This window comes from Ovis canadensis, chromosome 1 (assembly GCF_042477335.2).
Source record: "Ovis canadensis isolate MfBH-ARS-UI-01 breed Bighorn chromosome 1, ARS-UI_OviCan_v2, whole genome shotgun sequence".
Taxonomy (NCBI): Eukaryota; Metazoa; Chordata; class Mammalia; order Artiodactyla; family Bovidae; genus Ovis; species Ovis canadensis.
In genome coordinates this window covers 86266986-86280293 of record NC_091245.1, presented here as the reverse complement: position 1 = coordinate 86280293, position 13308 = coordinate 86266986, and the positions used below count along the sequence as shown (strand labels likewise).

Below are 13308 nucleotides of genomic sequence, written 5' to 3'. Positions count from 1 at the left end.
AGTATTGCTAATCCTGCTTTCTTTTGGTCTCCATTTTCATGAAATATGTTTTTCCAGCCCTTCACTTTCAGTCTGTATGTGTCCCTACGTTTGAGGTGGGTCTCTTGTAGACAGCATATATAGGCGTCTTGTTTTTGTATCCATTCAGCCAGTCTTTTTCTTTTGGTTGGAGCATTCAACCCATTTACATTTAAGGTAATTATTGATAACTGTGATCCCATTGCCATTTACTTTGTTATTTGGGGTTCGATTTTATACACCTTTTCTGTGTTTCCTGTCTAGAGAAGATCCTTTACCGTTTGTTGAAGAGCTGGCTTAGTTGTGCTGAATTCTCTCAGCTTTTGCTTGTCTGTAAAGCTTTTGATTTCTCCTTCATATTTGAATGAGATCCTTGCTGGGTACAGTAATCTGGGTTGTAGGTTTTTCTCTTTCATCACTTTAAATATGTCATGCCATTTCCTTCTGGCCTGAAGAATTTCTATTGAAAGATCAGCTGTTATCCTTATGGGAATCCTCTTGTGTGTTATTTGCTGTTTTTCCCTTGCTGCTTTTAATATTTGTTCTTTGTGTTTGATCTTTGTTAATTTGATTAATACATGTCTTGGGGTGTTTTGCCTAGAGTTTATCCTATTTGGGACTCTCTGGGTTTCTTGGACTTGGGTGGCTATTTCCTCCCCCATTTTAGGGAAGTTTTCAACTATTATCTCCTCAAGTATTTTCTCATGGCCTTTCTTTTTATCTTCTGGGACTCCTGTTATTCACATGTTGAGGCATTTAACATTGTCCCAGAGGTCTCTGAGGTTGTCCTCATTTCTTTTAATTCTTTTTTCCTCTCTGCTTCATTTATTTCCACCATTCTATCTTCCACCTCACTTATCCTATCTTCTACCTCTGTTATTCTACTGTTGGTCCCCTCCAGAGTGTTTTTGATCTCATTTATTGCATTATTCATTGACTCTTTTTTTATTACTTCTAGGTCCTTTTTGAACATTTCTTGCATCTTCTCAATTCTTGTCTCCAGACTATTTATCTGTAAATCCATTTTGTTTTCAAGATTTTGGATCATTTTTACTATCATTATTCTGAATTTTTTTACATTTAAACTCCCTATCTCCTCCTCTTTTGTTTGGTTTGGTGGGCATTTATCTGTTCTTTTACCTGCTGAATATTTCTCTGCCTTTTCATCTTGTTTAGATTGCTGTGTTTGGGGTGGCCTATCTGAATGCTGGAAGTTTGTGGTTCCTCTTTATTGTGGAGGTTCCTCCCTGTGGGTGGGGTAGGACGAGTGGCCTGTCAAGGTTTCCTGGTTAGGGAAGCTTGAGTCAGTGTTCTGGTGGGTGGAGCTGGATCGCTTTTCTCTGGAGTGCAATGAAGTGTCCAGTAGTGAGTTTTGAGGTGTCTGTGGGTTCGGTGTGACTTTTGGCCCCCTGTATTTTAATGCTTAGGGTTATGTTCCTGCATTATTGCAGAATTAGCTTGGTATGTCTTGCTCTGAAACTTGTTGGCTCTTGGGTGGAGCTTGGTTTCAGTGTAGGTATGGAGGCTTTTGGATGAGCTCTTGTCAATTAATGTTCCCTGGAATCAGGAGTTTTCTGGTATTCTAAAGCTTTGGATTTAAGCCTCCAGCCTCTGGTTTTCAATCTTATTCTTACAGTAGCCTCAAGACTTCTCTATCCATAATGCACTGATGATAAAACATCTAGGTTAATTGAGAAAAAATTCTCCACAGTGAGGTACACCCAGAAAGGTTCACAGAGTTACATGGAGAAGAGAAGAGGAAGAAGGGAGATAGAGGTGATCTGAAGGAGAAGAGGGGGAATCAAAAGGGGAGACAGCAAGCTAGTCATTAATCAATTCCCTATGTGTTCTCCACAGTCTGGAACACTCAGAGAGGTTCACAGAGTTACGTAGAGAAGAGAAGGAGGAAGGAGATAGAGGTGGCCAGGAGGAGAACAGGGGGAATCAAAAGGAGAGAGACAGATCTAGCCCATAACCAGTTTTCTAAGTGTTCTCCACAGCCCAGAATACCCAAAGAGATTCATAGAGTTGGGTAGAGAAGAGAAGGGGGAGGGAGGAGATAGAGATGACCTGGGGGAGAAAACAGAGTCAAAAGGGGGAGAGGACAATTAAGCCAGTAATCACACTCCTAAGTAAAAATGGGTACTGAAGACTGGATTCTTAAAGGTACAAAATTGATAACCAATACCAAAAAGCAATGATTAAAAATCTAGAGTAGAGGTTAGACTCCCAAAAATACAATATTAAAAAAACAGCAAAATCACAAAAATTATTAAAAATGAAATTTGCTTTAAAATAGGGTCTTTTTTTGCAAGGTAATAGTAGGTTATAAAAGTGAAAATTAAAGGAGTAATAATGATCTTAAAAATTAAAATTTTTAATGATAATAATAAAATATATCTAGGAATTTCTCTGGAGCTGTTGAGGGCAGTGTGGGGTCAGTTCAGTTTCAGATAGTTCCTTGTTCCAGGTTATATTTCTTCTCCAGGTCTATAGGCCCTTTCCAATGTAGTCGGTGCTAACTACAGAGTTTTAATCTGTTGCACCTGTCACTTCCAAAGCGGTTCCCTCTTTGTTTATTTTGGCTTCCTACAGTGTCTGATTTTCACCCTGACACAAGGTGGCGAAGGTGGTCACTTATTTAGTCTCACTTGTTCAGTTGTGCTGTTGGGAGGGAGAAATACTGCAAACAAATATCACTGGCATGTGTGAGGAGTGCTCTCAGTGTCTGGGTCACACTGGGTTGGCCCCTGCTCATGGTGTGCGTGCTTTCCCAGTCTACACTGCTCAGGTTCCAGGTTGCTCTGCAGGGGAACTATCTAAAGCAGGCCCTGGGTTGCGTGCACTTCCCAGGTCTAAGCCGCTCAGGTTCAGGTTCTTGGGTACTCCACAAAGGCACAGACTTGGTTGGGCCTGAGTTTTGTGCCCTTCCCAGGTGCAACCAGCTCAGGTGACCAGGTGCTTGGCGAGCACACTCTCCCCAGGTGGGGGGTGCATCTTATCACCTCCCCAGTCCCAGCCGCGTGGTTTCTTGGGTGTGCAGTGGGGGCATCATCTCAGGTGTGCTGTGTGTCTCCTCTGGGGAGCTGATCTCTGGCTGTGGCCCTCCTGGCAGATATCAACCATCCAGGATCCCAGGAAGACTTGGTTAGCAACTGGGAGCCTGATCGCAGTTTGATAGAGGATGCTGTCCCTGGGACTGAGATTGCCCCTCGCCTTCTGGCTCTGGGTGTCACCTGCCTGCCTCTCTGCCTCCAGCACGGGATGGGCTGGTCCACACCTGGCTAGCTGTCCTCTGATATTCACTCAGTTCTTTGTTCTGTGAGCCAGTCCGGCAGTGCCTTAGGTTAGAGCTTTTCATGGGAAAATTCTCTCTTTCTCTCTTTTCTCTCTCTTTCTGGCTATCCCACAGTTTGGGTTGCTATCTCACATTAGCTCCCTCAGATTGTCCTCAGGGCATTCAGGCCTGGTCCTTACCCTAAGCAGTGCAGCCTGCGCCTCCCTGTTCAGCCCCCATTTGCTGCTGGTGATTGTGAGCGTCTGAGCTACTTCTCTGCTGGGAGTTGTGGTTAGGTACGTAACCTGTGGCTTTTTTTTTTTTCTTCCCATTTATGTTGCCCTCTGAGATTCCAAAATTCCCCACAGACCCACCAGTGAGAGGGTTTCCTGGTGTTTGGAAACTTCTCCTCCTTCACAACTCCCTCCCCAGGTCAGGTCTCTGTCCCTAACTCTTTTGTCTCTCTTCTTATCTTTTATGGACTTCCCTGGTGGCTCAGACAGTAAAGCATCTGTCTCCAGTGCAGGAAACCTGGGTTCAATCCCTGGGTCAGGAAGATTCCCTGGAGAAGGAAATGGCAACCCACTCCAGTACTCTTGCCTAGAAAATCCCATGGATGGAGGAGCCTTGTGTCCATGGGGTCCCAAAGAGTCAGACATGATTGAGCGATGTCACTTTCACTTTATCTTTTATATTTTGTCCTACCATCCTTTGAAGAGAATGGGCTGCCTTTCTGGATGTCTAGTGTCCTCCGCCAGCATTCAGAAGTTTTTTTGTGGAATTTGCTCAGTGTTCAAATGATCTTTCGATGAATTTGTGGAGGAGAGTGGTCTCCCTATCCTATTCCTCTGCCATCTTAGGACCGCCCGCTCCAGATGTTTTAAAGTTGTCTTTTGGTCTGTGGCTGTGGGAAATTTAACACACTTTAAATCCTAGTAGGGTCTAAAAGGAGTCCTTAATCTGAGGTTGGGTGTCCTAGGTATTTGACCTGTGTTTGAACAAGTTGTAATTTCTCTTTGGAGACCTTCATGACCTTCAGTTGCTAACCAGCTTGAGGAGATGATGCTGACTTGCTCACTTGCTTCCTTGGAAGATAAGAAGAGAAGGTCATCAACATATTGCAAAGAGTGGGCACTTATGGAAAATGACAGATGCTAAATCTGCTTTTAGTATCTGTAAAAAGTAGAGCTTTCAGTCCAGACTTCTGACATGTCCAGGTGTATTGTCCTTCCCACATGAAAGCACATAACATTTGACTTTCACAATCCACAGAGATGCTGAAAAAGGTGCTACAGAGATCAATTATGATGAAAAACTACTCTCTGTAGGAATTGCCATTAAAAGAGCATGAAAGTCAAGGGCAACTGGATAGCAATTAATGACAGTGTTATGAATAGCTCTCAAATCTTGGGCAAATCTCCATTCTTTGTGGGATTTCTTAATAGGGAGAATGGGTATATTACAGAGGCTAGCGCAGGGAACTATGAGGTCTTATGTCTTATATTCATGTATGATTGGTTGAATTCTTGCTAAGGCCTCAGGACTTAAAGGACATTGTTTGATGTTAGGAACAGGCTTACCATGGTCTATTTGAATTTGAATTGGGGGACTCAGATGAATCTGCCCAATGTGGGTTGTGGATTTTGCCAAGTTTCTCAGGGATTTCTTTGAGTTTCAAGTTTTTGTTACCTTCTGAGCTTGTCTTAAGGGCAAAAACTGCTGACAAGGCTGAGGAACTTGGAATGCCACTCATTGTTGAGGGGTTGAATTAATTTCAAGGATAATTTCCCCTTTTGAGAAAAAGGGATACAAATATTTCTTCAAGTCCCCGATTTCAGTTCGTTTGGGTGTATACCTACCAGTAGAATTGCTGGGTCATGTAGTAATTCCATGTTAAGCTTTTTGTCAGTTCAGTCACTCAGTCTTGTCTGACTCTTTGGGACCCCATGAACTGCAGCACACCAGGCTTCCCTGTCCATCAGCAACTCCTGGAGCTTGCCCAAACTCATTTCCATAGAGTCGGTGATGCCATCCAACAATCTCATCCTTTGTTATCCCCTTCTCCTGCCTTCAATCTTTCCCAGAATACGAGTCTTTTCCAATGAGTCAGTTATTTGCATCAGGTGGCCAAAGTATTGGAGTTTCAGCTTCAGCATCAGTCCTTCCAATGAATATTTAGGACTGATTTCCTTAAATTGACTGGTTGGATCTCCTTGCACTCCAAGGGATTCTCAAGAGTTCAAAATACCACAATTCAAAAGCACCAATTCTTTCACGCTCAGCTTTCTTAGTGGTCCAACTCTCACATCCATACATGACTACTGGAAAAACCATAGCTTTGACTAGATGGACCTTTGTCAGCAAAGTAATATCTCTCCTTTTCAATATGCTGTCTAGGTTGGTCAAAGCTTTTCTTCCAAGGAGCAAGCATCTTTTAATTTCATGGCTACACTCACCATCTTCAGTGACTTTTGGAGCCCAAGAAAATAAAGTCTGTCACCTCTTCCACTGTTTCCCCATCTATTTGCCATGAAGTGATGGGACCAGATACCATGATCTTAGTTTTTAGAATGTTGAGTTTTAAGTCAGCTTTTTCACTCTCCTCTTTCACCTTCATCGAGAGGCTCTTTAGTTCCTCTTCGCTTTCAGCCATAAGGGTGGTGTCATCTGCATATCTGAGGTTATTGCTACTCCTCCGAGCAATCTTGATTCCAGCTTGTGCTTCATCCAACCCAGCAGGTCACATGATGCACTCTGCATATAAGTTAAATAAGCAGGTTGACAATATACAGCCTTGGTGTACTCCTTTCCCAATTTGGAACCAGTCCATTGTTCCATGTCCAGTTCTAACTGTTGCTTCTTGACCTGCATATAGATTTCTCAGGAAGCAGTTAAGGTAGTCTGATATTCCCATCTCTTGAAGAATTTTCCACAGTTTGTTGTGATTCACACAGTCAAAGGCATTACCATAGTCAATGAAGCAGAAATGGATGTTTTTCTGGAATTATCTTGCTTTTTTGATGATCCAATGGATGTTGGCAATTTGATCTCTGGTTCCTCTGCCTTTTCTAAATCCAGCTTGTACATTGGGATTTTCTTGGTTCATGTACTGTTGAAGACTAGCTTGGAGAATTTTGAGCATTACTTTGCTAGCATGTGAGATGAGTGCAATTGTGCAGTAGTTTGAACATTCTTTGGCATTGCCATTCTTTGGTATTGGAATGAAAACTGACCTTTTCCAGTCCTGTGGACACTGTACCCTTTTTCATTCCCATTAACAGTATACTTTTCTACATCCTCACTAATATTTGTTAGTTTCTGGTTTTTTTGATAGTATCCGTCCCAACAGTTGTGAAACAATATCTCATTGTGCTTTTGACCTGCATTTCTCTGATGATGAGTGATGTTGAGGATCTTTTAATATGCTTGTTGTCCATCTATTTATTTTTTTGGAGAAATGTCTATTCAAGTCTTTTGCCCAGTTTTTAATTAGGTTTTTAAAATTGTTGTTGTTTAGTTTTAGAAGTTCTTTATATATTTTGGATATTAACTACTTATCAGATATATGGTTTGCAAATATATTCTCCCATTCCGTAGGTTGCCTTTTTTTCTCTCTCATTTCCTTTGCTGTGCAGAAGTTTTTAAGTTGATGAAATCCATTTGTCTATTTTTGCTTTTGTTGCCTGTGCTTTTAGTATCATATCCAAGAAATTGTTGCCAAATCCAATGTCCTAAAGCTTTAATTATCCTGAGTTTTCTCCTAGGAATTGTATACTATTATGTCTTATGTTTAGACCTTTAATTTATTTTGAGTTAGTTTTTTGTGTATATTGTAAGAGAAGGGTCCAACTTTATTTTTCTGCTTGTGGATATCCAGTTTTCCCATTTGAGAAGAGAAGTTATTTCTGGGTTCTATTGATCTATGTATTCATCTTTATGCCAGCATGGCACTATTTTGATTACTGTTGCTTTGTAGTATATATTGAAATCAGGAAGTGTGAGGCCTCCAACTTTGTTCTTTTTCAAGGTTATTTTGGCTAGCTGGGGACCCTTGAGATTCCATTTGGGTTTTAGAATTTTTCTTTTTTATTTCTTCAAACAGTATGATTGAAATTTGAATAGTGATTGCATTGAATATGTAGATTGCTTTGGGTAGTGTGCTAGTTTGTTTGGACTGCCATAACAAAATTCTAGATACCAAGAATTCTGAGGTGGTCCAGTGGTTGCGACTCTGCGCTCTCACTGCCCAGGGCCCCAGGTTCAATCCCTGATTGGGGAACTAAGATCTCACAAGCTGTATGGGATGGCCAAAAAAAAAAAAAAAAACCACACACACAGAAAAACCAAAAACCAAAACAAAAAAATGCCAGAGACTGGGTGGGTTAAACAACAGAAATTACTTTTTCACAGTTCTGGAGGCTAGAAATCTAAGATCAAGGTTCTGGCTGATTTGGTTTGTGGGGAGGCTGTCTAACTGGCTTGTGGACTGCTGTCTTCTTGCCATGTTCCCAGAGGGAGAGAATGAGTGAGTGAATTTTCTGGTGTTTTCTTTTTATAAAGATACTAGTCCTATTGAATCAGGACCCTGTTATGACCCTGATGTTGCCAGAGAATCTTCATAAGGAGATAAAATTTTGAGGGGTACAGAGCTAATGAAGAAGGAGAGACAGACAGAAAGAAATAAAAATAAATAAGTAAAAAAGTTTAAAAATATAGCATGACCTGAGAGATAGGTAATGATAACGGCCCTTAGCATGAGAAGAAAATGGATTATGGAATAAACAGAGAGGACTGCAAGATCATATATATTTTATGGAACTTTAATTGTTCCAAGAGTATGTTTTCCTCCTGTTCTAGTCTTCACAGTGTAAACAGTTGATTAGTTTCTAGTTAATCACTTCTTTTATTTCTGCAGTTCAGACATGATTATCTTTAGCCTTCATGACTCTATTTATTGTCATATATTATAGTACTAAGTGAATATTAAATAAACACTTAAATGTAATTTTTGCTCCCAAATATATAAAGCTCTTTGTATATATAATTGTGAGGTCTCTTATATAATTGTGAGGTCCAAGTATGCAAATAAATTTTTCATTAAAATATTTTAAGTAGTGTATGATTTCTCCCATATATTAGCATATATTTTAAAAATTAAGATGGTTTTATTTAAAAAGTAATTTAGCATGTATATTTTATATAGTTTCTCTCAATTATGGCCCGCTCATGGAAGTACAGGGAGCCAGGATAACAGGGAAAAAGTGTGGCCTGGGGATCAGTACACTTGATTCTACACCCTTGTTTAAAAAACACTCCACTGAGTCTCATTTCTAAAATCAGAAGAATAGCTCCACCTTTTGTAGAGCTTTTGTAGAAGAACTGAATGAAATAACATATATGTAAAGTAAAAATCAGATGTACTTCATAGTATTATGTTATTTTCATTGATACTGTAGGAAATATTGTTTAGATCCTACATTGGTATGCGATTGATCCTCACATTTACTCAGAAGGAAGGGAGCACCCAGTGCAAGTTGTTGGTGTTTTGAATCCCTGGTGGCTTCCTTGCCTCTCTACAGAACTGCTGCCTCTGCAGTAGCTGCTGCTCCTGGGAACAGGTTGCCCAGCGTTGCAGAAGTGTAGCCTGCTGATTCTGCCAGGATGAGAGCTGCTGTGGGAATGTCCCTGTTGAGTGCAAGCAGTTGTAAGTAGCTGTTTATTATTTTTCTTTTCTGTTTCTCTGGCAGCTCCTAAAGTCTCATTGGCTAGATAATTTTGCCAAAGACTCTGTGAACCCTGGAGTCATGGTGTTGCTGGGTTGTGGTGCCTTATCCAGTACCTGTGGTCAGCTGGCCAGCTACCCCTTGGCTTTGGTGAGAACACGCATGCAGGCTCAAGGTGAGTTTTGAATGAAAGCAGGACACTGCTTTAAAAGTATGGCGTCAATAACGTGCTTCTGGAACTCTCAAGTTCCACTAAGACAGCAGAGTGTGGTTTTAAGATAATATTTCTTAACCGTTTTTTTACGTTATTGCCTCCCTAGGGAAGCTTTTTAGAAATTCTTTTCTAAATCAGTTCTTTTTCATGAAATCTTAATAGCACAGATACACTATGCATATACTGAATGTGTGTCTGTGGTTTCTTCACAAATAGAGTAAGATTTTCATGCTTATGTTGAGAATGCATGTTTTAAGAGTACAGTTGGCTGTCCCCATTCGTGGGCTCTGCATCTGAGGATTCAACCTACCGTGGATTGAAAATACTCAGGGGAAAAACTCCCAAACTCCAGAAAGTTCCAAAAAGTAGAATGGGAATGTGCCATGCAGTCCACTCCTTACATTGTATTTACAAATCATCTGCATTGGAAATGCTGGTTAATTAATGATTGACTGCTTGGTTGGGGGATGTGTGGTTGGTACTTGGAAGAGAGATTGCGGATAGAGGTGTGGATGTTCAGGGCATACTGTTTAAAGAAATGATAGTGGATGAGATAGGCCAGGGATGAGATGAAAAGAGAGGCACAGAATTCATGCTATTTAATATAGCAATGCAATGCATTCATGCATGTGTGCTTGGTCGTATCTGATTCTTTGTGACACCATGGACGGACACCAGACTCCTCTGTCCATGGGATTCTCTAGGCGAGAATACTGGAGTGAGTTGCCATTTCCTTCTCCAGGGGGATTCTTCCCAACCCAGGATCAAACCTGCATCTCTTGCATCTCCTGGATTAGCAGGCGGATTCTAGTCAGCAAATTGTGAACAAAGAGAACAATTAGATGACAGGAGATCCAGAAGGCATGGTGTAATCAAAGCCAAGGAGACAGTGTCACAGTGGGGAGGAATCACAGTTCAAAAGTGTTAGGTCCTATAATAATAAAAATTCTAGCCTCCATTTACTGAGAATTTGACAAATGCCAGCTGATTTACATAGCTGTTACTGATTCTTACAACACTGTACAGTTTTCATTCCATTTACAGAGGAGAAAGACCATCAGCTGTCAGCTCTCCTACTTGCTGGCTAAGTGTGTTGAGACAAGTTTCTCTATCTTTCTAAGATTCCTTACTTACTAAATGGATATAATAACTCTTACCTTGGAGGATTGGTATATCAAGTAATTAACCCAACATCTAACACAAAGTGATAGTACCATTGTTATTCTTACCAGAGCACTCACTCTTAGGTGCTATCCAGGGAGAAATATATAAAGGCACACTTTTTGAGGGCCCTTGGAATAAATTTTATCTGTTTATTGTATTCTAGAGTATCATTCTGAATCATAATTGCATATAGTCATAATAAAGTGTGTGAATATTAAATTAGCCTGATTTCTTTTCTTTTTTTTTAAATTTTCTAGCCATGATAGAAACAAGCCCACAGCTGAACATGGTTGGGCTCTTTCGACGAATAATTTCTAAAGAAGGACTACCAGGACTTTACAGAGGCATCACCCCAAACTTTATGAAGGTGCTCCCTGCTGTAGGCATCAGTTATGTGGTTTATGAAAATATGAAACAAACTCTAGGAATAACTCAGAAATGACATGTTGAATTTTTTGCTTTAGCATGATTACTGAAACTTTCAACTGTCTCCAGAGTGACATTTTCTCCTAGAATTGAAACAAATCTATGGCAAAAAGAAGCTTTATTTATTTTTTTTCATGAAAAGGAAGAGCATATTAATGATAATTTCAGACATTTGGACTCAATTTTATATATTCAGAAATATATAAAAAATCATAGTTTTGATAAGCTCATACAATCTTGAGAAGGCCACAAAATTATAGTTTATCTTTTCTTATTAGTTCTTTCTACAATCTCTGCCCAGAATCCTAAATCTGAAGAAATGTACTTGCTTGAACTAAATTTGTGTGCTAGAATTTTAAATCTTTCATCTTTATTTTGGTTGGCTCAAGTTTATGCCAGTTCCTTTATACTTAAATATCATTTTCTTAAAAACAAAATGATCAGAAAACTTGGAAACTTAAATTGCTGATATATTTTGAATTTCTTAAAATTTCCTTGTAGGATCATTAATGGAGAATCATTGCATGAAAACATACCTTACAGCAGCCAAATAGGTATAGAATTTATATTCTTTCTTTAAGCAGAATAAGAATGAACGTTAAATGGCAGAATTTCAAGGCATGTGAATACCCTAGTCCACTCATATAATTTTTGTGTAAGGAGGAGTGACAAAATAATATTTATTTCAGTGACCACTTCTCCATTTTGCTTGTACTATTGTTTGGTTTTCAGGACCACACACTGATTATTAGCATATCACTGGTAAATTGCCCACACGAGGCAACTTATTTGAGAGATTGTTTATTATCATTGTTTTGAAAAGCATCAGGAAACAAAACTCCTTTACTTATATCAGTCTCTAAAGAGCACCTCTCTTCTGTTTGTCCTTTGTCTCCTACTTGAATCAAACTCCTGTTTTCACCAAGAAGCCTTCTGGAGGCCATTCCTGGTTATCTGAAATTTCTTAATTACATGAAATAGGTTGATCATGGGTGAATGGCATTCTCTTTACCCTCTCACCATTTATTTGACCCTGCAATTCTCAACTTGGGCAGTGCAAACCTAGCAGAATAGTATGTATTAAAAATAGTATATATTAATTCTGCATATTTGGGGCCTATAATGAAATGAAAGGCCCGGTTTATAAACAAGTACATTCATATTTTCTCTCGCCCCCAGTTTTAGGAACATGTTTTGATTTAGAAAACTTAAAATGGAGCGAGAGCATGATTTTATTTTACTGAAGCCATGTTTATAATCAACTGTCTTTTCTGATTTGTGTGATTAGGACTTAGACAACTATTTAGTAGTTGAAATTATTCTTATCACTTTTCAGTGTAATTCTTAAACTCAAGTTTGATTTCTAGCAATTTCTGTCATAAATTGTCAACATTTTAATGAAAATCTGGTGACATAGTAGGCATTTACTTTATTTGAACCTACCTCTCATGTTTTCTAAACCAAAGAGAAATGTTGAACTTGTGTTTGTGAAACGTATCCTAACATATAGTTTTCATTATATTTGTTATGCCTGATAAATATCTCAATGTTTTTATAATACGTATAATAAGTGTGAAACTCTGTCTTCAGGGTGTTTGTACTTTTGAGTAATGCATAAATGATAATATTAAGGTACTAGATTAGCTCTTTTTTTTACTCATAAAATTATAGGATGAGTAAAATTTCAGGCTACTGAAAAAATTCATTGTTCATTATGAATTTAAATTGTTTTCTATTTAACATTTGTAAGGTATGAATGTGATTTATCTGTGTATCTTGTATCTTTTGAAAAAATCTTGTATTTTTTGAAAAGAGCCCAGAGTCAAGAATAGTTTATTTCTGGCATTACTGCATATTTGCTTTACATTTATAATTAAAAATACATATATGTTTGTTTTTGAAATGTCTTGTTTCCTCATTAAAAAAAAATAGTGTAACTGAGACCAAAAAAATGGCTGTTATATAGTTTATATCACTGGCAGCAGTTTGAATAATGTTTATAGTATTATTGGGTAAGACTTATTATAGTCTTTCCAAATATTTTGCCCTTTTCTGAACAGCTGCAACAATTGTTAAATCTGTCATACATTTTGGTATAAGATGATGTTTTTTGTGATGTCCAAATTCCACATTTACCAATAAGGGTGATACCCTTGGGGGTCACAGGCTTCCCTGGTGGCTCAGATGGTAAAAGAATCTGCCTGCAATGCAGGAGACCTGGGTTTGATTGCTAGGTTGGAAAGCTCCCTAGAAAAGGGAATGGCTACCCACTCCAGTATTCTTGCCTGGAGAATTCCATGGACAGAGGAGCCTGGCAGGCTGCAGTCCATGGGGTCACAGAGTCTGGTACAACTAAACAGCTAATACTTACCTACCTGAGGCTCACAATGCCAAGGAGAATCTGAAGTCACAGTCTTCTTGGTACATTTGGTGGAGTATCAGTTTGTCTTGAAGTTGTGGGAAACAAAACTAGGTATGTTTGTGTG

At 39.1% G+C, this 13308-nt stretch overlaps 1 protein-coding gene across 1 annotated transcript in view; it reads left to right on the top strand.

Moving 5' to 3' along the window:
* LOC138445347 (mitochondrial adenyl nucleotide antiporter SLC25A24) overlaps positions 1-12881 on the top strand; it is a 59070-nt gene extending 46189 nt beyond the window's left edge. The window contains exons 9-10 of the mRNA XM_069599271.1: positions 9043-9193; positions 10654-12881. Coding sequence (XP_069455372.1) covers positions 9043-9193; positions 10654-10838 — 336 coding nt within the window. The 3' untranslated portion in view covers positions 10839-12881. The remainder of the gene's footprint in view (positions 1-9042; positions 9194-10653) is intronic.
* Positions 12882-13308: the final 427 nt, after the last annotated feature.